Raw genomic sequence first — 23,511 nt, 5'->3', positions numbered from 1 at the left:
TTTCTTTGTTCTAACTACCCACAGTCCATTTGGATTGAAAGACTTGTTTTATTGACATCAATTATTGTTATTATGCTCATACTGCTAGGACTCACCTGTTACTCTGATTCTTAAGGTTACTTGCATATATATCTTAGACTCACTTATATGTTGATATTTTACCATGTAACTCTCCAAGAACAACTTTATTTGAGTAAGGGAAAGGTACCTGTTGGTAATACATTGCATACAGCTGCTTAGGAATATGTCATATCCCATGGAAAGTTCTAACATTCATCAATAAGACTGATTTCAGAAAAAGAATTTCAAAGAACATGTAGGCCACCCTTAGAGCCAAGCCAGGCATGTTCCAAGCAGAAATATTCTTTCTTACTGTTGAATAAAATTAAAATTGTATTTCATTAACTTTTGTTTATATGTTTGGTTTTGTAGGGTTAAAAATGTATCAGAAGTAGTTGGTATTTAATAGGTCTCACTATAACACTAAAAAAATCCTTTAGTCTTAAAAGTAGTGCTTGTAGCATATGTCCTGAGAAAAACCTCAATTCTAAAATACACATATACTCCAGGGTTCACTGCAGTTCTGTTTATACTAGCCAGGAGATGGAAGCAACTTAAATGCCCCCCAACAGATAAATAGATAAAGAAGTTGTGTTACATGTATACAATGAAAATTACTTAGCCATAAAAAGAAATGAGAGAATGAACTTGAGTCAGTTCTAGTGAAGTAGATTATCCTAGAGCCTCTTATACAGAGTGAATAAGTCAGAAAGAGAAAAACAAATATCATATATTAAGACATATATATGGAATTTAGAAAAAGGTACCAGTGAACTTGTTTGCAGGGCAGCAGTGAGAGACCCAGACAGAGAGAACAGACTTATGGACACAGCAGGGAAAGGAGCGGGTGGGCTGAACTGAGAGCGTAGCATGAAGCATCGATATGACCTTATGTAAAAGAGAGAGCCAGTTGGAATTTACCCTATAGCGCAGAGAGCTCAACATGGTGCTCTGTGATGACCTAAGAGTAGTGGGGTGGGGTTGGATGTTTAATAGCAGGGGAACATATGCATACCTATGGCTGATTCATATTGATGTATGATAGATACCAGCACAACATTGTAAAGCAATTATGCTTCAATTAAAAAAAATTTTAGAAAGTGAAAAATAAGTATGTAGTATACATCTATCAGAGAAGGCAATGGCACCCCACTCCAGTACTCTTGCCTGGAAAATCCATGGACAGAGGAGCCTGGTAGGCTGCAGTCCATGGGGTCACGAAGAGTCAGACATGACTGAGTGACTTCACTTTCACTCTTCTTTTTCATGCATTGGAGAAGGAAATGGCAACCCACTCCAGTGTTCTTGCCTGGAGAATCCCAGGGACGGGGGAGCCTGGTGGGCTGCCGTCTATGGGGTCGCACAGAGTCGGACACTACTGAAGCGACTTAGCATAGCATAGCATACATCTATAATAGATAAATAGGAATATTGCTGTCTAGTCTCTGCATATATATTTTTTCCTTCTGTTTTTCTCCCCAAGCTTTTGAGTCTTGTAGCCTCTTTTCATTACATCGAGAAATTCTTTTGGTAATGTATTAAAGCCATACTACATAAAGCATTATATTCTTAAGTATTGATAGAATCCTCATGATAATTATTTTGTCAATGTGTTTGCTTTCTATTTTTCTTCCCAGCCCTTTCATTGTTTCACTTTTACTGTAATTTCAGATCCTCTTTTCCTTAGTCACATAAACTGAAAATTATCATTATGAAATACACATGTTGTTATGGTGATACAGTTTACCTTCATCTTCATTTAAAGTATTTGTTAAGAACTTGCTATATGGGGACCCTAATTAGGGTGCTGTAAAAATGAGATACATACCACACTTTCATAGACCCGTTATTCTAGCATACAGAAATGTGTCTAAGGATACAGACAGTAATACTAAGACTATTTAGAAATATAGACAAAAATAAGTAATAAAACTGTTGTTATGGTTTTAACAGTCACATTATTATTAAAGAGCATGGAGAGCTTTAAAATTGCCTGTCACATAGTAAGTGATCAGTGTATATGGATGAATGGAATAAGTTTAGTTGGTTAATGATTGAAGGGAAATTGTAGGGATTGCAATTAACAAAGACCAGGAGAAAAATCACTAAGCACAGTTAAACTTAATGAGGGACTAAAGAACCAAATAGCATCATAGTTTTTTGTAAGGAAGAAGTATCATTTGTTAGGATCTACTCAGTGTAGGCATTGTTTTAGGTTTATCACATTTAGTATTCATTTTTCACAAAAACCCTGCAACATACACATTATCCTTATTTTACATATAAAGAAATTAAAGTTCAAATAAATAAATTGCCCAAAGTCCTAGCTAGCGAATAGTCTAGCCCAGATTTTTGAACCTCATAGGCTTATACTATGTACTTTTTATACATACACAGTTGTCTCTATATCCTTTGGGCGTTGGATTTGTTTCCAGGATCGCAAAGATACCAAAATCTATGGATGCTAAAATCCTTTGTATAATCATGGCATGGTATAGTTGGCAGAGTACATCATGCGAAATGCCAGGCTGGATGAAACACAAGGTGGAATTAAGATTTCCAGGTGAAATATCAATAATCTGAGATATGCAGATGATACCACCCTTATGGCAGAAAGCAAAGAGGAACTGAAGAGCCTCTTGGTGAAAGTGAAAGAAGAGAGTGAAAAAGCTGGCTTAAAACAACATTCAAAAAATGAAGTTCATGGCCTCCAGCCCCATCACTTCATGGCAAATAGATGGGGAAACAGTGACAGACTTTATTTCTTAGGCTCCAAAATCACTGCAGATGGTGACTGCAGCCATGAAATTAAAAGACGCCTGCTCCTTGGAAGAAAAGCTATGACCAACCTAGACAACGTACTAAAAAGCAGAGACATTACTTTGCCAACAAAGGTCCATCTAGTCAAAGCTGTGGTTTCTCCAGTAGTCATGTATGGATGTGAGAGTTGGACCATAAGGAAGGCTGCTGCTGCTGCTGCTAAGTCGCTTCAGTCGTGTCTGCTGCTGCTGCTGCTGCTAAGTCGCTTCAGTCGTGTCGACTCTGTGCGACCCCAGAGACGACAGCCCACCAGGCTCCCCCGTCCCTGGGATTCTCCAGGCAAGAACACTGGAGTGGGTTGCCATTTCCTTCTCCAAGGAAGGCTGAGTACCGAAGAATTGATGTTTTTGAACTATGGTGTTGGGGAAGACTCTTGAGAGACCCTTGGACTGCAAGGAGTCAAACTACTCAGTCCTAAAGGAAATTGGTCCTGAATATTCATTGGAAGGACTCCTGTTGAAGCTGAAGCTCCAATACTTTGGCCACCTGATGTGAAGAACTGACTCATTTGAAAAGACACTGAAGATGGGAAAGATTGAAGGCGGGAGGAGAAGGGGATGACAGAGGATGAGATGGTTGGATGGGATCACCAACTTTATGGACATGAGTTTAAGCAAGTTCCAGGAGATGGTAAAGGACAGGGAAGCCTGACATTCTACAGTCCATGGGGTTGCGAAGAGTCAGACATGACTGAGCAACTGAACAACAAAAGAGTTGGCCTGCCCTATCTGCATTCCACATCTGCGTAGTCAGCCAACCTGGATCCATCGGTTGGTTGAATCCCCAGATGTGGAAACTTCAGATACAGAGGGCCAACTTTATTTAGACAAACAACAGCTGTGATCAATATTATTAAACATTTAAGCATTTGTTAGAGCCAGATTACTTTCTAGGTACGTTGCATGGTTTTTCTTTAGTTCGACAATTTTCTTAAAAGAAAATTCACCCACATATGTTTTTAGGGTGCAACAACATATAATAAAGCCAGTTTACAATTTTTTTTCTGACTAATAACTAAAGGCGTGTATTTGCTAGCCAGGCTGTGTTCTAATTACCCATAAATAATTTAAGTGATCTCTAGAGCCTGTTGCAATCATCCTTTTGTCTAATATTGATAAAGGAGTTATATAATCCCAGGGACAGGGGAGCCTGGTGGGCTTCGGTCTATGGGGTTGCACAGAGTCGGACACAACTGACACGACTTAGCAGCAGCAGCAGCAGCAGCAGAGCCTGTTGCAATCATCCTTTTGTCTAATGTTGGTAAAGGAGTTATATATTGATCTAAGTTTTATGTCATGAAAAGTAGTCATTGGCATTTATCATCATGTTATATATATTTTTTTGTTGTTGTTGGAGTAATTTAGGAGTAATCTTGAGAAGTAACAATAAAGGGATAGAGAACAACAACATTACTAGAAATTATAATAACACATAGTAAACTCAAGTTTTTATTTCATATTTTCCTGAAATAGGTCATGTCCTTTGAAAGTAACTAGTTGCTCACTGACTTTTATGTGTGGTCCTGGAACTATCCATTTTTAAAATAAAGATCCCAGATTTCATATGCATCTTTAATAGTAGCTTCTAGTATATCATTACTTCTGGCTTTTATCTTGCATTTGTATCATCCAAATGCAATGACATTACAAACACTGACATTCATAATCTAGTTTTTAAAAAAGCAACCATTCTCTTTCCTTCATAATTGTGAAACATTTTCAATTTTATGTTTATAAACACCAGTTAGAATGAAGGCCAATAAAATTTTAATTTCTTCACCATCACTTCCTATTTCCTTTGTGTAATATCTACATTAAGCATTTGTACACTTACAAATTATATTAAGTAACTTTTAGTGCACAAACATCATAAAGGATGAAAGAACACTGTCATACATCCTGTTAACAAAATGGGATGTTCCAAATTATTCTTGCAAAATACCCTGTGATGAAGGCCTCCATGTTAAATGACAAACTGGGTGGAAATGCCACATTTGCTTTTTATTCTTAAAAGTGCATTGTTCACTCATTGATTTTTGAGTTTGATAAAATATATCTATGTGAATCATCTGAAATTTCATAGCCTGAGATTTTGCTTATAATATGAATTTCACCATCACTATGGTCTATAATACTATTAGTCTCTTTACGTTTATTTTTAGAGTTGTCTGATAATTGTGAAACTCCTCTGTCAAATTTCCTCTTTTTGCCTGTATGGGTAGAAAGTGAAAAATTTAGAACTCTCAACTATGTTTATTGAAAACCACCAAAAACAACAACAAACCCTGAAAAATGTCTCTATGCTTCTTTTATACTTACATTCAAAGACATAATACTATGGGCAACACAGTAAGAAAACTAAAGAATGATGTAATAGTGATAATTTATTTCACTACTAGATCATCTTTCTAGATGATTCCATTCCATTTCCATATAATTTTTAAAATAATTGATTATTAATGATTAATTCACAGGATGATAAAATAACAAAATATAGGAAAAATAAGATCCCTAAGATATTTTATGGTATATCTTCAATTTATAGAGATCACCATAATGTATCTTCAATTTGTGAAAGATTCAAATAGATCCATAAAGAAATCTCAAAATAGGGTGAATTTTATTCTGATTTTAAAAAAGTAAGTTTGAGACTTTCCTGGTTGTCCAGTGGCTAAGACTCTGCACTGCCAATGCAGGGGGCCTAGGTTTGATCCCCGGTCAGGGAACTAGAGCCTGCATGTTGCTACTGAGACCCTGTGCAGACAAATAAATTATTTTTAAAAGTGTAAATCTGTTTTTGTTCCTTGGAAGATTCCTAAAAAGGAATAAGATTTGAAATGTCAATTCCTATAATAAAGTTGCTCAAAGAAAAAAAAACTCAAAAACTAAAATTGAGTCTAATAGTCTTTGTGGTATACCAAGGGTTAATATAACCACATTCCTTACTTTTATTTCATAACCAAACCTGAACTAGTTTCTGTTTCCTTTCCTGTCTCAGGTGAAAAAGTTAAAACTTTTTTGTATTTCCTTCTCCAATTTCAGGCAGAAGGTTAGCCATTGTAATTCATTCCAAGATAATGTCTTGGCCAAATGACAGACACACCTTAAGTATCAAAGTATATCTTAATATATTACAGGTTCATTTCTCTTTTCCCAATCCAGTGGAATTTTTTCACTTTTAAAAACTAGATGGAGAAAGTGTAAGAATAGATGTATTAAAAAAAAATCGTGTAGGGGTTTCCCTAGCAGTCTGGTAGTTAAGACTCTGCAGTTCCACTGCAAGGGGTGTGGGTTTGATCTGTGGTGGGTGAACTAAAATCCTATAAGCCAGACAGCATGAACTAAAATAAAAAATAAAGTTATAGTAATTTTTAGAAATCAAGTATAAAGTATATGATAAAAATTTGACCTTAGGGACATCACAATAGTTCATTTTTGTTAGAAATAACTAAAATACTAAAAATGTTTCAGTTTTTCACATAAGAGAAGCATAGCTGTCATGTATATACCATTGTAGCAAGCATTTCACAGTGGAACTGTACTTTATGTATCATGATCTGAGAAAATTATCAAAAACCAACAAGAATTCAAGGGAATCAATAAGCAACATGGGATAATACTTTTGCCTCAGTCAGACATGTTGAAAGATGTATGAAGTAAATACTGGTGAATTTCAGAGGCAAAGCCCTTCTCTTTGCTTATTTCTAGGGATTACTGGTAGTTTGTTTTGTTTTGTTGGTACTTTTTTATGGAATAAGAACCCAGACTATTTTGTGAGTAAGGTAAGTATAATACTTGATATTTCAGATAGTAAACAGATGTATGTGTGTGTGCTCAGTCACCCAGTCGTATCCAACTCTGTGACCCCATGGACTGTGGCCCACCAGACTCCACTGTCCATGAAATTTTCCAGGCAAGAATACCGGAGTGGGTTGCCATTTTCTTCTCCAGGGGATCTGCCTGACCTAGGGATCAAACCTGCATCTCATGTCTCCTGCACTGACAGGCAGATTCTTTACCGCAGCACCACCTGGGAAACCCAGTTAAACAGGTACATAATCCAAATCTATTTGTAAGTCATATTCCTGGCAGGGCGCGGGGGAGTTGGGAATTTTTGAAGTCTTGGAAGCATGTTTTCTCTTTCTCAAAAGGGGATATTTTGGAAAAAGAGAAAAAAGCAAATGCAGGGGAAGGGTGGGAGGGGATAAGGAAGACAGCTGTGCTGCATATCAGAAACAGAGGAAGCCTTCAGTTCTTTAAAAGAGCAGATGAAGAGGAAGCAGGAGTAGAGAGGGAAGTGTTCACGGAGAATTTAGGAACCTGGTCTAGATCTGTCCTTTAAAGGAAGGTATGTGTCTAGGCACATCATGACCAAACTGTTGAAACCAAGATTAGGAGGAAAAACTTGAAAGTCAGAAAGAAAGAACATATCACATATAAGGAACAACAACTTGAATGATTATGATCTTAACAGATATAATGGAGACTAGAAAACAGTGAAGCAACATCTGAAATTCACTGAAAGAAAATGAACTCAGTTCTATATCTGATGAAAATATCTTTCAAGAATAGAGGTAAAATAAATCTACTGGCATCTTAGGCAGTATTTATATATTTGGCATACACATTTAAAATGTGGGCTCTGGAGACAGAATCTGGAATTGAGTTCAGGCTTGGACACCTTCTCCTTATATATCTTACTGTCATATACTCTGTTGGGATAATATATAAACTAGTGAATAAACATGAAGAATAAATTAGAGAATGCTTCTTAAGCAGGTGCCTAACATATGGTAAGTTGTTAGAACATGTTAGTTATCGTATACTCATATGTGTTTTTAGAAAATGTAGCTAACCTTATGGAATTTCATATTTTCAATTTTCGTCTGTTCTATTTTTTCCCTTAACTTTACTGAATTTGGCTATCCTTGAAAACGGAAGAAACACTGATAGTGTTGTGAAAGAGAAGTCATTTTTACTGCTACTTTGACCTGTACAAAGACCATACTTAGGAAACTCTCATTTTCATAAAAAAATCTTTTTATGAATAATGCTTTCCCTTTATTTTCTGCATTGCTTTAGGGAGAAATATAGGGCTTTTTATTTTGATAATTGATTTTACTATGATTATTGAAGAAATTGCCCTTCAGATTACTAGGAAGATCTGCAGTTGATCCCCAAATGTATTTTTATTTGTATACTGTTTCTAACATTTCAGGATACTCTTTAAAATTTCCTAGTTTTTAGAAAAGTTTGAATGAACATCATATTTTCATAGTTTTATTTTAGTTTCTTTGTCATTATTTCGTATTCTTCAATTGAAGACTTCCTAGGCTTTTAGAGAGTTTTCAAGACTGCAATATCATTTAAAATATTACAGCAAATGTAATGTATTTTATGTATTACAACTATTATCATCACCAACCATACCACTTTGATGTTACTTCCATATTAGTCTGCAAAACAACTACTCTTCCTTTTTTAAAATTTCAACAATTTTCTACTTCTCCTTTTTTGTGTTTATAGTGTTAAGTGTGACACCTTTGAAGCCAAATCTAAAATAGTATCAAATCTCTATAACTTTAAGGTACTTACTAAATATGCGCCCTGGTTTCCTCATCTCTTATGAAAATTAAATAGGGTAATGAGTGTTAAATACTGTAAGATCAAAACACTTTTACAGTTATTGCATTTAAAAAGATTTAACAAGCTGTTACCATTAATTTTATTACTTTCTGTTTATTAATCTGCATATCATTCATTTATTCAACATGCATTTATTAAATAACAGGCTCAATGACCTATCACTGTACCCAGATTTTGCCCTCTTGAATTTTATTTTGGTTATTTAGTTGATCAGGTTATTAGTATCTTTACAATTTTCATCTTTATTCCAATGAAAACAATTGGGGAATTCCCAGGCTGTTAGAACTTGGAGAACTAATATCCCACAAGCTGCATCAGTTCAGTTCAGTCACTCAGTTGTGTCAAACTATTTGCAACCCCATGGACTGCAGCACGCCAGGCTTTCCTGTCCATCACCGATTCCCTGAGCTTGCTCAAACTCATGTCCATCAAATCAGTGATGCCATGCAGCCATCTCATCCTCTGTCATCCCCCTTCTCCTCCACCTTCAATCTTTCCTAGCATCAGGGTCTTCTCCAGTGAGTCAGTTCTTTGCATCAGGTGGCCAAAGTATTGGAGTTTCAGCTTCAGCATCAGTCCTTCCAATGAATATTCAGGACTGATGTCCTTTAGGATGGACTGGTTGAATCTCCTTGCAGTCCAAGGGACTCTCAAGAGTCTTCTCCAACACCACATTTCAAAGGCATCAATTCTTCAGTGCTCAGCTTTCTTTATAGTCCAACTCTCACATCCATACATGACTACTGGAAAAACCATAGCTTTGATTAGATGGACATTTGTTGGCAAAGTAATTTCTCTGCTTTTTAATATGCTGTCTAGGACGGAGGAGCCTAGTAGGCTGTAGTCCATGGGGTCGCTAGGAGTCAGACATGACTGAGCAACTTCACTTTCACTTTTCACTTTCATGCATTGGAGAAGGAAATGGCAACCCACTCCAATATTCTTGCCTGGAGATACCCAGGGACGGGGGAACCTGGTGGGCTACTGTCTCTGGGATCGCACAGAGTTGGACACGACTGAAGCGACTTAGCAGCAGCAGCAGCAGGTTGGTCATAACTTTTCTTCCAAGGAGCAAGTGCCTTTTAATTTTATGGCTACAGTCACCATCTGCAGTGATTTTGGAGTCCAGGATATAAAGTTTGTCACTGTTTCCATTGTCTCCCCATCTATTTGCCATGAAGGGATGGGGCTGGAGGCCATGAACTTCGTTTCTTGAATGTTGTTTTAAACCAGCTTTTTGACTCTCCTCTTTCACTTTCATCAAGAGGCTTTTTAGTTCTTCTTCACTTTCTGCTGTAAGGGTGGTGTCATCTGCATATCTGAGGTTATTGATATTTCTCCTGGCAATCGTGATTCCAGCTTGTGCTTCATCCATGCCCTCATTTCACATGATGTACTCTGCATATAAGTTAAATGAACAGCATGACAATATATGATCTTGATGTACTCTTTTCCCGATTTGGAACCACTCTGTTGTTTCAGGTCCAGTTCTAACTGTTGCTTCCTGACCTGCACAGACTTCTCAGGCGGAAGATCAGGTGGTCTGCTATTCCCATCTTGTAAGAATTTTCCACAGTTTGCTGTGATCCATACAATCAAAGGCATTGGCGTAGTCAATAAAGCAGAAGCAGATGTTTTTCTGGAACTCTCTTGCTTTTTTGATGATGCAGCGGATGTTGGCAATTTGATCTCTGGTTCCTCTGCCTTTTCTAAATCAGCTTGAACATCTGTAAGTTCACAGTTAACATACTGTTAAAGCCTAACTTGCAGAATTTTGACCATTACTTTGCTAGCGTGTGAGATGAGTGCAATTGTGCGGTAGTTTGATCATTCTTTGGCATTACCTTTCTTTGGGATTGGAATGAAAACTGATGTCTTCCAGTCCTGTGGCCACTGCTGAGTTTTCCAAATTTCCTGGCATTTTCGGTGCACCACTTTCATAGCATCATCTTTTAGCATTTGAAATAGCTCAACTGGAATTCCATCACCTCCACTAGCTTTGTTCATAGTGATGCTTCCTAAGGCCCACTTGACTTCACATTCCAGGTTGTCAGGTTCTAGGTAAGTGATCACACCATCATGGTTATCTGGGTCATGAAGATCTTTCTTGTATAGTTCTTCTGTATTCTTGCAACCTTTTCTTAATATCTTTTGCTTCTGTTAGGTCCATACCATTTCTCTCCTTTTTTGTGCCCATCTTTGCATGAAATCTTCCCTTGGTATCTCTAATTTTCTTGAAGAGATCTCTAGTCTTTCCCATTCTATTGTTTTCCTCTATTTCTTTGCATTAGTCACTGATGAAAGCTCTCCCTGCTATTCTTTCAATTCAGTTCAGTTCAGTTCCCTCGCTGAGTCCTATCTGACTCTTTGTGACTCTATGAACTGTGGCACTCCAGGTCTCCCTGTCCATCACCAATTCACGGAGTTAACCAAACTCACGTCCATTGAGTCGGTGAGGCCATCCAACCATCTCATCCTCTGTCGTCCCCTTCTCCTCCTGCCTTCAATCTTTCCCACCATCAGCGTCTTTTCAAATGACTCAGCACTTCGCATCAGGTGACCAAAGTATTGGAGTTTCAGCTTCAACATCAGTCCTTCCAATGAACACTCAGTACTGATCACATTTAGGATGAACTTGTTGGATCTCCTCGCAGTCCAACGGACTCTCAAGAGTCTTCTCCAACACCAGAGTTCAAAAGCATCAAGTCTTCGGCACTCAGCTTTCTTTATAGTCCAACTCCCACATCTATATGTGACTACTGGAAAAACCATAGCCTTGATTAGACAGATCTTTGGTGGCAAAGTTATGTCTCTGCTTTTTAATATGCTGTCTGGGTTGGTCATAACTTTCCTACCAAGGAGTAAGTGTCTTTTAATTTCATGGCTGCATTCACCATCTGCAGTGATTTTGGAGCCCCTCAAAATAAAGTCTGACACTGTTTCCACTTTTTCCCCATCTATTTGCTATGAAGTTATTGGGTCAGAAGCCATGATCTTAGTGTTCTGAATGTTGAGCTTAAAGCCAACTTTTACTCTCCTCTTTCACTTTCATCAAGAGGCTCTTTAGTTCCTCACTTTCTGCCATAAGGGTGGTGTCATCTGCATATCTGAGGTTATTGATATTTCCCCAGAAATCTGGATTCCAGCTTGTGCTTCATCCAGCCCAGCGTTTCTTGTGATGTACTCTGCATATACATTAAATAAGCAGGGTGACACTATACAGCCTTGACATACTCCTTTTCTTATTTGGGACCAGTCTGTTGTTCCATGTCCAGTTCTAACTGTTGCTTCCTGACCTGCATACAGATTTCTCAAGGGGCAGGTCAGGTGGTCTGGTATTCCCATCTCTTTCAGAATTTTCCAGTTTATTGTGATCCACAAAGAGTTCTTTGGAACTCTGCATTCAAATGAGTATATGTTTCATTATCTCCTTTGCCTTTCACTTCTCTCCTTTTCACAGCTATTTGTAAGGCCTCCTCAGACAACCATTTTGCCATTTTACATTTCTCTTTCTTGGGGATGGTCTTGATCACTGCCTCCTGTACAGTGTCATGAACCTCCATGCATGGTTCTTTAGGCACTCTAACAAATCTAATCCTTTGAATCTATTTGTGGCCTCCACTGTATAATCGTAAGGGATTTGATTTAGGTCATACTTGAATGACCTAGTGGTTTTCCCTACTTTCTTCAAAATATATCTGAATTTGGCAATAAGGATTTCATGATCTGAGTGAGCCACAGTCAGCTCCCGGTCTTGGTTTTGCTGATTGTAGAGAGCTTCTCCATCTTTGGCCGCAAAGAATATAATCAGTCTTATTTCTGAATTGACCATCTGGTGATATCCATGTGTAGAGTTGTCTCTTTTGTTGTTGGAAGAGGGTGTTTGCTATGACCAGTGCATTCTCTTGACAAAACTCTGTTAGCCTTTGCCCTGCTTCATTCTGTACTCCAAGGCCAAATTTGCCTGTTACTCCAGGTGTTTCTTGACTTCCTCCTTTTGCATTTCAGTCCCCTATAATGAAGAGGACATCTTTTTTGGGTGTTAGTTCTAGAAGGTCTTGTAGGTCTTCATAGAACCGTTCAACTTCAGCTTCTTCAGCGTTCCTGGTTGGGGCATAGACTTGGAGTACTGTGATATTGAATGGTTTGCCTTGGAAACGAACAGAGATCGTTCTGTCATTTTTGAGATTGCACCCAAGAACTGCATATTGGACTCTTATTGACTATGAGGGCTACTCCATTTCTTCTATGGAACTCTTGCCCATAGTAGTAGATATAATGGTCATCTGAGTTAAATTCACCCATTCCGGTCCATTTTAGTTCACTGATTCCTAAAATGTTGATGTTCACTCTTCCCATCTCCTGTGAGACCACTTCTAATTTACCCTGTTTCACAGACCTAACATTCAGTTTCCTATGCAATATTGTTCTTAACTTCCATCACCAGTCAAATCCACAACTGGACGTTGTTTCGCTTTGGCTCCATGGGATGCATAGGGTGGTCAAAAAAAAACAGTAATAATCTTTATTATACAGCTGTTTTAAAGCACTACTGCTCAAAATGTGGCCTGTGGACCAGTACTAATCATTAACAAGATAATTACTGAATTTGAGAGTAACGTCTTTCTCTCTCTCTCTATATATATATACATATATATACACACACAGATATATATACACACATGACCAGTCATATATATATATGTATGTATTAAAGTGCAGTGAAAGTCACTCAGTGTGTCCGACTCCTGGCGACCCCATGGATTATACAATCCATGGAATTCTCAAGGCCTGAATACTGGAGTGGGTAGCCATTCCCTTCTCTAGGGGATCTTCCCAACCCAGGGATCAAACCCACGTCTCCTGCATTGCGGGCAGATTCTTTACCAGCTGAACCACAAAGAAAGCCCACAAATACTGAAGTGGGTAGCCTAGCTCTTCTCCAGCAGATCTTCCCAACCCAGGAATCAAACCGGGTCTCCTGTGTTGTAGGTGGATTCCTTACAAAAACTGAGTTATCAGGGAAGCTCTACGTATTTAAAAGCTATATATATTCACTATCTCCAAGTTTCTGTGCATCAAGAATCTTGGCTGGGCTTAACTGAGCACCTTTGGCTTGTGAGGTTGAAGTCAAACTCTTGTGCAGGACTCCAGTCTTGTCTGAAGACTTGATGGAGAAGGATCTAGTTCTACATTCACGCACGTGGAGCTCCTCTCAGGACTGCCTCACATGGCAGCTGACTTCCCCAGAGTGAGTAATCCAAGTGATAATGAGAGTATTAGAGATAGAAGTCACTGTCTTTTATAACCCATTTTTGTATATAACATTTTATCACTTCTGCTTCTGCTATATATTTTTTGTAAGAAGAGAGTCACTTTATTATACATTATGGTATTTGTTTGTTGTTCCTTTTTCTTAGTTTTCCTAGCATCTATGATGTATTATTAAAGTTTATTTTAGTAGTATTAGGAAATGCATATTTCATTTGTAAATGAAATTTTGTTTCTTATCGTACTTGGCAGTATAAAAATGAGTGCTTCACATGCTGGAAACTACTGCTAAATTTGATCAATTTTCATAATTCAGTACTATGTACAGATTTAATAACAGGGTTAGTTCCACTAGTCATGTATGGATGTGAGAGTTGGACTGTGGTGTTGGAGAAGACTCTTGAGAGTCCCTTGGACTGCAAGGAGATCCAACCAGTCCATCCTAAAGGAGAGTGTAAACAAAATTTTCACTGTAAAAAAAACGTAGAACACATTTTACAAAATATGCAACTCATCATCTAAATAGGAGTGTATAAGCTAAACTTTGGGACTTTACCTTTGAATTGATTAGTAAATGTGTTTTGTATCAGGATATAAACCCATGGGTTTGGGTAAACTCTGTGTGTTGGTGATGGACAGGGAGGCCTGGTGTGCTGCGGTTCATGGGGTCCCAAAGAGTCGGACATGACTGAGCAATGGAACTGAACTGAACTGAGTTAACCATAATAGCTTACTGTTACTGGGCAAGTGGTTTTTGGCAAAAATATTATCTTAGTAGGTTTTACAAATATGCTAATGCCAACCAGTCCATTCTGAAGGAGATCAGCCCTGGGATTTCTTTGGAAGGAATGATACTAAAGCTGAAACTCCAGTACTTTGGCCACCTCATGCAAAGAGTTGACTCATTGGAAAAGACTCTGATGCTGGGAGGGATTTGGGACAGGAGGAGAAGGGGACGACAGAGGATGAGATGGCTGGATGGCATCACTGACTCGAAGGACGTGAGTCTGAGTGAACTCTGGGAGTTGGTGATGGACAGGGAGGCCTGGCATGCTGCGATTCATGGGGTCACAAAGAGTCAGACACGACTGAGCAACTGAACTGAACTGAATGCCATTATGGTTTAAAATTCTTAAACCTTGATAAATTTAAGCTGTCCCTTTAATAAAGACCAATACTTTATTTTAACCTTTTATAATTATATTTACATAGCAAGAAGCCAGATTTTAAGTCCCAAGACAGAGTTGCTATTAGTCTTAGCTTAGAGTAAAGGCGGTAACAAGCTATATGGTTCTAATCTCTGTTAAAATAAATGGATGCAGTTTTCAGAGTCAGCTGGTAAGGAAGATAGAAACATTTCCAATGATTACTAGATTGGAAATCAAAAAGAAAAATTCCATAAGGAAACCAGAGCATAGTGAAAGGTTGTTGCTGAATGACCCAAAGACGCCGTGATTCTTGGCCTCCGGAGGAGAAGAATTCCATCTGGGGCCAGAGACGAGGCTTGACCGCTCAGAGCTTTTGTGTAATAAAGTTTTATTAAAGTATAAAGGCTGTGATTCATGGGGTCGCAAAGAGTCAGACACAACTGAGCGACTGAACTGAACTGAACTGAAAATATAAAGGAGATAGAGAAAGCTTCTGACATAGACATCAGAAGAGGGTAGAAAGAGTACCCTCTTGCTAGTGTTAGCAATGGTGTTATATACTCTCCAATGAATCCAAAGAATGTCTGGAGGTTGTAAAGACCTCACCAGACCTACTCCCATAGTTTACATTTTAAGATAACAGAATTAGCCAGAAGGTTTAATCCAGAGACTGTCCTCAGGCAGGATACATTATTGTTTTATAATCCTAAGGAATGTAGAAGAAGAAAAAGTTTGTTCTTTCTTCCTCCTTGAGAATTCCAGACCCCTCTCTCCTTGGGGACCCCTAGACTTCTTATCAACCTTCCTAGGAAATGACTCTCTCATTAGGATTCATTTTCCTTTTTTTTTTTAAGAAAATCATGGCGTCCTACAGAAGGAGGGACATCTTGCTTACTTGTGAAAGTTATATAATACGAGTACATTTTTAGATTAAGGGATTAAAATTATCTGTTAATGTGAGCATTGTAAATAGCAGATATATATATATATATTTTTTAGATATATACATTTTTAAAATATGCAATTTCTAAACTAAAGTTCCAGAGATTGACTTGAGGATATTCTGTGATTTGATTTAAAACCTTACTCTGAAAAAACTTGATTTACTCCTAGAAATATATTTAATGTGATTTTTTTAATATTAAAAATGCATTTATGTGTAAAGCTTCATTAATACAAACTATTTCTGTACACATTCTACACATTAATGTATGTTATTTTTAAATCAGTCATGCCAAACATGACTGCATTTATACAATTGATTATTATGAGGTCAAATTCCACATTAGGTATTAATACTGAAATTTCATACATGACTAGACTTGATTACCTTAATATTATATTCATACACTTAAGGTAAACTAAAATATAACTCCTTGGTATCTTGATTTGAAATTTAGAACCATATCAGTGTTGTAGCCTTAAAAGCCATGAAGAATATTTCCTTTCGGTCTGCTAGGTTCCACAGTATGCACGGGGTGGGTACTGTTTGTCCTTTCCAACTTCCCTAAAGTTGGGTGGCATATTGTGTGTATGGAGACAGGGGACAGTTTGTGTGTGATTTTTTTTTTTACTTACCATGTATTTAGTAATGAAGATTTTTATTAGTTTTATATGATTTCTCAGTCAATTCCAGGCTTGTATTTACAGCCAGGCCTGTAGGTTTCATCACATTTTAGAGAAATAAGTAATAATGAAAGTGGAAGGAGAGAGTCCACATTTGTGGTGTACCTGCTATGTGTTTACTGTGCTGTGGTCTCTTACATATCACACATTAATATTCAGAAACCCAAGTTTTACAGAGCAAATTACCAAAATTTATAGACCTTAAATTACCCTTGATGACACAACTTGGTTATATTTCAGAGTTTAAACTTCAGTCCATGTCTTTCTGGCTTCAAAGCACATACTATTTGCACTATGTCAAAATTCCTTTTAGAATTTAATTCTTTTCTTAAGTCTTCTGTATGTTAAAATAAACAGCATATTTAGTTCTAGTTATGGAAAAAACATCTATTTCTGCTTCATTGACTATGACAAAGCCTTTGACTGTGTGGATCACAATAAACTCTGGAAAATTCTGAAAGAAATGGGAATACCAGACCACCTGACCCGCCTCTTAAGAAATTTGTATGCAGGTCAGGAAGCAACAGTTAGAACTGGACATGGAACAACAGACTGGTTCCAAATAGGAAAAGGAGTACGTCAAGGCTGTATATTGTCACCCTGCTTTTTAACTTATATGCAGAGTACATCGTGAGAAATGCTGGACTGGAAGAAGCACAAGCTGGAATCAAGATTGCTGGAAGAAATATCAATAACCTCAAATATGCAGATGACACCACCCTATGGCAGAAAGTGAAGAGGAACTAAAAGGCCTCTTGATGAAGGTGAAAGAGGAGAATGAAAAGTTGGTTTGAAGCTCAACATTTAGAAAACTAAGATCATGGCATCTGATCCCATCACTCTGTGAGAAATAGATGAGGAAAAAGTGGAAACAGTGTCAGACTTTATTTTGAGGGGCTCCCAAATCACTGCAGATGGTGATTGCAGCCATGAAATTAAAAGACGCTTACTTCTTGGAAGGAAAGTTATGACCAACCTAGATAGCATATTCAAAAGCAGAGACATTACTTTGCCAACAAAGGTCTGTCATGACCACCTTTCCAGTGGTCATGTATGGATGTGAGAGTTGGACTGTGAAGAGGGCTGAGTGCCAAAGGATCGATGCTTTTGAACTCTGGTGTTGGAGAAGACTCTTGAGAATCCCTTGGACTGCAAGGAGATCCAACCAGTCCATCCTAAAGGAGATCAGTCCTAGGTGTTCATTGGAAGGACTGATAATGAAGCTGAAACTCTAATACTTTGGCCACCTCATGCAAAGAGTTGACTCATTGGAAAAGACCCAGATGCTGGGAGGGATTGGGGGCAGGAGGAGAAAGGGATGACAGAGGATGAGATGGCTGGATGGCATCACTGACTCGATGGACTTGAGTTTGGGTAAACTCTGGGTGTTGGTGATGGACAGGGAGGCCTGGCTTGCTGCAATTCATGGGGTTGCAAAGCATTGGACATGACTGAGTGACTGAACTGAACTGAACTGATGGAAAAAGATTTTAGTAAGTCTGGACTGCTTTTGCTTTTGTTTGTTAATAACTCTCATTGCCTTGCCTTGCCTTGCCCTAAGTCTTATGCTCAGTCACGTCCGAGTCTTTTGCGACCCCATGGACTGTAGCCTGCCAGGCTCCTCTGTCCATGGGCTTCTGCAGACAAGGATACTGGAGTGGGGTGCCATTTCCTCCTCCAAGGGATCTTCCTAACCCAGGGACTGAATCTGCATCTTCTATATCTCCTGCATTGGGAGGCAGATTCTTTACCACTGAGCCACCTGGGAAGCCAATAACTCTCAATAAATTTAGTTAGCATAAATTATTTGTATAACAGATGATAGTTTAATAAATTATTCTAGCTAGGTAGTTTTGCACGTATTTTTATTTTTAATTCCAGCTGCCTTTCACAAACCTTCCTTTAAAGTTATTTGAAACTTCAAAACATTCAGTATCACTAAAACCAAGTCACTGTCTCCCTCCCACCACTGATAGGATATAACCCTGGAAAGAGATCATCTCATCAAGAATAATTATTTTTACTAATTTTATATAAATTTCCAGATTCTACATTATCAACTGCTCTTCTATGTCGTATCTATATAAATGTACTCTTTGTGACCCCATAGACTATACAGTTTGTGGAATTCTCCAGGCCGGGATACTGGAGTGGGTAGCCATTCCCTTCTCCAGGGGCTCTTCCCAACCCAGGGATCAAACCCAGGTCTCCTGCACTGCAGGTGAATTCTTTACCAGCTGAAGCCACCAGGGCAGCTCAAGAATACTGCATTGCAGGCGGATTCTTTAGCAGCTGAGCTCCTGGGAAGTCCTCTATGTTGTATCTATCTAAATGTATTTTTATAACTGTGTTAGTAATAATTTAGAAATAGATCATTAATTTTTAAATCCTAAATTCTTTTTAACATGGTATGATATGAACAAAAGTCAGATAATTTTAATTCATTAGGGCACAGAGTAGGTGTATGGATATATTTTAAATCGTTTTGGGTTAACAACTCCAAAAATCACAATTCTTGCTAATTTTCCTTTTTCCTGTGATTGGCAAATTTTCTGGATGTTTAATTTTTTATTTCTGATTTTCAGGCATGTATAAAACCCGGACAAAGACATAATAATAATGATTTTTAGAGCCTAACTTCTTATGGAAACCATCTTTTAATTAAAATTCATCAATAGTAAACAATTGTTTTCTGATAACTGTTAGTATACAGTCTTGGAGTTGGTAACATTTCAGTATATATCAGTGTTCATTTAGGTATTTCTAAGGAATCAGGAGAACCAAAGAAATGAAGATTATTATTAACTTTCCCTTTTCTGTAGGCTGCCTATTTATTCTTTTACTTTAGTGATAGAATATATATGAAGAAATTATGACAGCTGTATAGCATTTGTAGAACGAAGATTTGAGAAAAAGTTTGAGATTTTACTTAAGATTTCACATGAAAGGGTTACATTGTGAAAAGTATTTCAAGCTCTTGCCATAGACTGTTAGAGCTATAAGAAATCTAGAAATCAGCAACAGTGGATCAAGAAATAATATCAAGGTTAGGGCTCAGAAAAAATTGGAGCAATTTGGCAGAGGAGGTAATTGAAAGGATCATTTTTTCCAGGATAGGAAAATAACATAATATCCTATATAACTCTTTCTGACTTTATTAAATATTTTCCTTACAATAATATAAGACATAGTATAGTAATAATATAATAGTTGAGATTTCTCATGAGTAGTGTAATACTCCTTATTATTCTGGCTTCTTATGCAATTCTATATTAAAACAGTAACATTTGAGATTGTAGAACTTAAAAAATGATTACCATACCAAAAAGAGTGCCTTTTCCTCTATTCTAAGAACATATGTGTTCAACTATTCCTTAAGATTCATGTGCTTTACTGTATACCTCAGCTAAAACAAAGTTAGTCTGTTTGGTATCACATCTAGGTAAGGGAAATTAAAAGATGCTTACTCCTTGGAAGGAAAGTTATGACCAACCTAGATAGTATATTAAAAAGCAGAGACATTACTTTGTCAACAAAGGTCTGTCTAGTCAAGGCTATGGTTTTTCCTGTGGTCATGTATGGTTGTGAGAGTTGGACTATAAAGAAAGCTGAGCACCAAAGAATTGATGCTTTTGAACTGTGGTGTTGGAGAAGACTCTTGAGAGTCTCTTGGACTGCAAGGAGATCCAACCAGTATATCCTAAAGGAGATCAGTCCTTGGTGTTCATTGGAAGGTCTGATGTTGAAGCTGAAACTCCAGTACTTTGGCCACCTGATGCAAAGAGCTGACTCATTTGAAAAGACGCTGATGGTGGGAAAGATTGAAGGCAGGAGGAGAAGGGGACGACAGAGGATGAGATGGTTGGATGGCATCACCAACTCAATGGACATGAGTTTGGGTAAACTCCGGGAGTTGGTGATGGACAGGGAGGCCTGGCATGCTGCAGTTCATGGGGTCGCAAAGAGTCAGACACGACTGAGCGACTGAACTGAACCGAACTAGATAAAGTAAATATTTTTGCTGACTTGGGCTATGATATCCAAGAAAGAACCTCTTAGACTTCCACCTTCATGTGAGTGTAAACAAAATTTTCATTGTAAAAAGAACCTAGAAGACATTTTACAAAATATACAACTCATCATCGAAATAGGAGTGTATAAACTGAACTTTGGGACTTTACCTTTGAATTGATTAGCAAATGTGTTTTGTATCAGGATATATTTCATTCTGTACTAAGAAGCAGATAGTTTCGGTAAATTATTCTGTATCTGTGAATTTTATATGTCTGTATGATTATGTGGAGTGCAGGTTTTTGAATGCCTTCTGTCTCATTCAACTTTCAATTCAGTTCAGTTGCTTAGTCATGTCTGATTCTTTGTGACCCCATGGACTGCAGAATGCCAGGTTCCCTGTCCATCACCAACTCTCGGAGCTTACTCAAACGCACGTCCATTGAGTTGGTGATGCCATCCAATCATCTCATCCTCTGTCGTCCCCTTCTCCTCCCACTCTCAATCTTTCCCAGCATCAGGGGCTTTTCAGTGAGTCAGTTCTTTGCATCATGTGGCCAAAGTATCAGAGTTTCAGCTTTAGCACCAATCCTTCCAATGAATATTCCGGGCTGATTTTCTTTAAGATGGACTGGTTGGATCTCCTTGCAGTCCAAGGGACTTTCAAGAGTCTTTTCCAACACCGCAGTTCAAAAGCATCAGTTTTTTGGTGCTCAGCTTTCTTTATAGTCCAATTCTCACATCCATACATGACTACTGGAAAAACCATTACTTTTACTAGACAGACCTTTGTTGGCAAAGTAATGTCTCTGCTTTTTAATATGCTGTCTAGGTTGGTCATAGCTTTTCTTCCAAGGAGCAAGGATCTTTTAATTTTATGACTGCAGTCACCATCTGCTGTGATTTTAGAACCCCCCAAAATAAAGTCTGTTACTGTTTCTATTGTTTCCCCATCTATTTGCCATGAAGTCATGGAACTAAATGCCATGATCTTTGTTTTCTGAATGTTGAGTTTTAAACCAACTTTTTCACTCTCCTCTTTCACTTTCATCAAGATGTTCTTTAGTTCTTGTTCGCTTTCTGCCATAGTGTGGTGTCATCTGCATATCTGAGGTTATTGATATTTCTCCCAGCAGTCTTGATTCCAATTTGTGCTTCATCCAGTCCAGCATTTCTCATGATGTACTCTGCATGTAAGTTAAATAAGCAGGGTGACAAAATACAGCCTTGATGTACTCCTTTCCCTATTTGGAAACACTCTGTTGTTCCATGTCCAGTTCTAACTATTGCTTTCTGACCTGCATACAGATTTTTCAACAGCCAGGTCTGGTGGTCTGGTATACCCATCTCTTTCAGAATTTTCCAGAGTTTATTGTGATCCACACAGTCAAAGGCTTTGCCATAGTCAATAAAGCAGCTGCTGCTGCTAAGTCATGTCAGTCGTGTCCGACTCTATGCAACCCCATAGATGGCAGCCCACCAGGCTCCACCTGATCTGCCTCTTGAGAAATTTGTATGCAGGTCAGGAAGCAACAGTTAGAACTGAACATGGAACAACAGACTGGTTCCAAATAGGAAAAGGAGTACATCAAGGCTGTATATTGTCACCCTGTTTATTTAACTTATATGCAGAGTACATCATGAGAAACGCTGGGCTGGAAGAAACACAAACTGGAATCAAGATTGCTGGGAGAAATATCAATCACCTCAGATATGCAGATGACACCACCCTTATGGCAGAAAGTGAAGAGGAACTCAAAAGCCTCTTGATGAAAGTGAAAATGGAGAGTGAAAAAGTTGGCTTAAAGCTCAACATTCAGAAAACGAAGATCATGGCATCCGGTCCCACCGCTTCATGGGAAATAGATGGGGAAACAGTGGAAACAGTGTCAGACTTTATTTTGGGGGGCTCCAAAATCACTGCAGATGGTGACTGCAGCCATGAAATTAAAAGACGCTTACTCCTTGGAAGAAAAGTTATCACCAACCTAGATAGCATATTCAAAAGCAGACACATTACTTTGCCAACAAAGATTCGTCTAGTCAAGGCTATGGTTTTTCCTGTGGTCATGTATGGATGTGAGAGTTGGACTGTGAAGAAGGCTGAGCGCCGAAGAATTGATGCTTTTGAACTGTGGTGTTGGAGAAGACTCTTGAGAGTCCCTTGGACTGCAAGGAGATCCAACCAGTCCATTTTGAAGGAGATCAGCCCTGGGATTTCTTTGGAAGGAATGATGCTAAAGCTGAAATTCCAGTACTTTGGCCACCTCATGCAAAGAGTTGACTCATTGGAAAAGACTCTGATGCTGGGAGGGATTGGGGGCAGGAGGAGGAGGGGACGACAGAGGATGAGATGTCTGGATGGCATCACTGACTCGATGGACGTGAGTCTGAGTGAACTCCGGAAGTTGGTGATGGACAGGGAGGCCTGGCGTGCTGCGATTCATGGGGTTGCAAAGAGTCGGACATGACTGAGTGACTGATCTGATCTGATCTGAGGCTCCCCTCCCTAGGATTCTCCAGGCAAGAATACTGGAGTGGGTTGCCATTTCCTTCTCCAATGCAGGACAGTGAAAATGAAGTCGCTCAGTAGTGCCCGACTCTTCACATCCCCATGGACTGTAGCCTACCAGGCTCCTCCATCCATGGGATTTCCCAGGCAAGAGTACTGGAGTGTGTTGCCATTGCCTTCTCCCCAATAAAGCAGAAGTAGATGTTTTTCTGGAACTGTCTTGCTTTTTCAATGATCCAATGGATGTTGGCAATTTGATCTCTGGTTCCTCTGCTTTTTCTAAATCCAGCTTAAACATCTGGAAGTTTGCAGTTTAATACTATTGAAGCCTGGCTGGCAGAATTTTAATATTACTTTGCTAGCGTGTGAGATGCGTGCAGTTGTGCGTTAGTTTGAGCATTCTTTGGCATTGCCTTTC

General features: G+C 38.5%; 1 protein-coding gene across 4 annotated transcripts in view; it reads left to right on the top strand.

Moving 5' to 3' along the window:
• Positions 1-23,511, top strand: part of POLK (DNA polymerase kappa) — an 81,053-nt gene that overhangs the window by 9,308 nt on the left and 48,234 nt on the right. The window contains exon 1 of one of the 4 annotated variants that reach the window (XM_086323207.1): positions 6,830-6,930. The exons of 2 other annotated variants lie outside the window; for them this stretch is intronic. Coding sequence is in view for 1 of the 2 variants with exons in the window: in XM_086323206.1 (XP_086179332.1) it covers positions 13,756-13,776 (21 nt within the window). In the remaining variant the exon portion in view is untranslated. Of the gene's footprint in view, positions 1-6,829; positions 6,931-13,675; positions 13,777-23,511 lie in introns of those variants that run through there. One more of the 4 variants, XM_086323206.1, reaches the window with a different exon arrangement.

Source organism: Bos grunniens, chromosome 10 (assembly GCF_055505025.1).
Source record: "Bos grunniens cultivar Pamir isolate PY7600 chromosome 10, Bosgru_T2T1.0, whole genome shotgun sequence".
Classification (NCBI taxonomy): Eukaryota; Metazoa; Chordata; class Mammalia; order Artiodactyla; family Bovidae; genus Bos; species Bos grunniens.
This window is presented reverse-complemented; position numbering and strand designations above follow the sequence as displayed.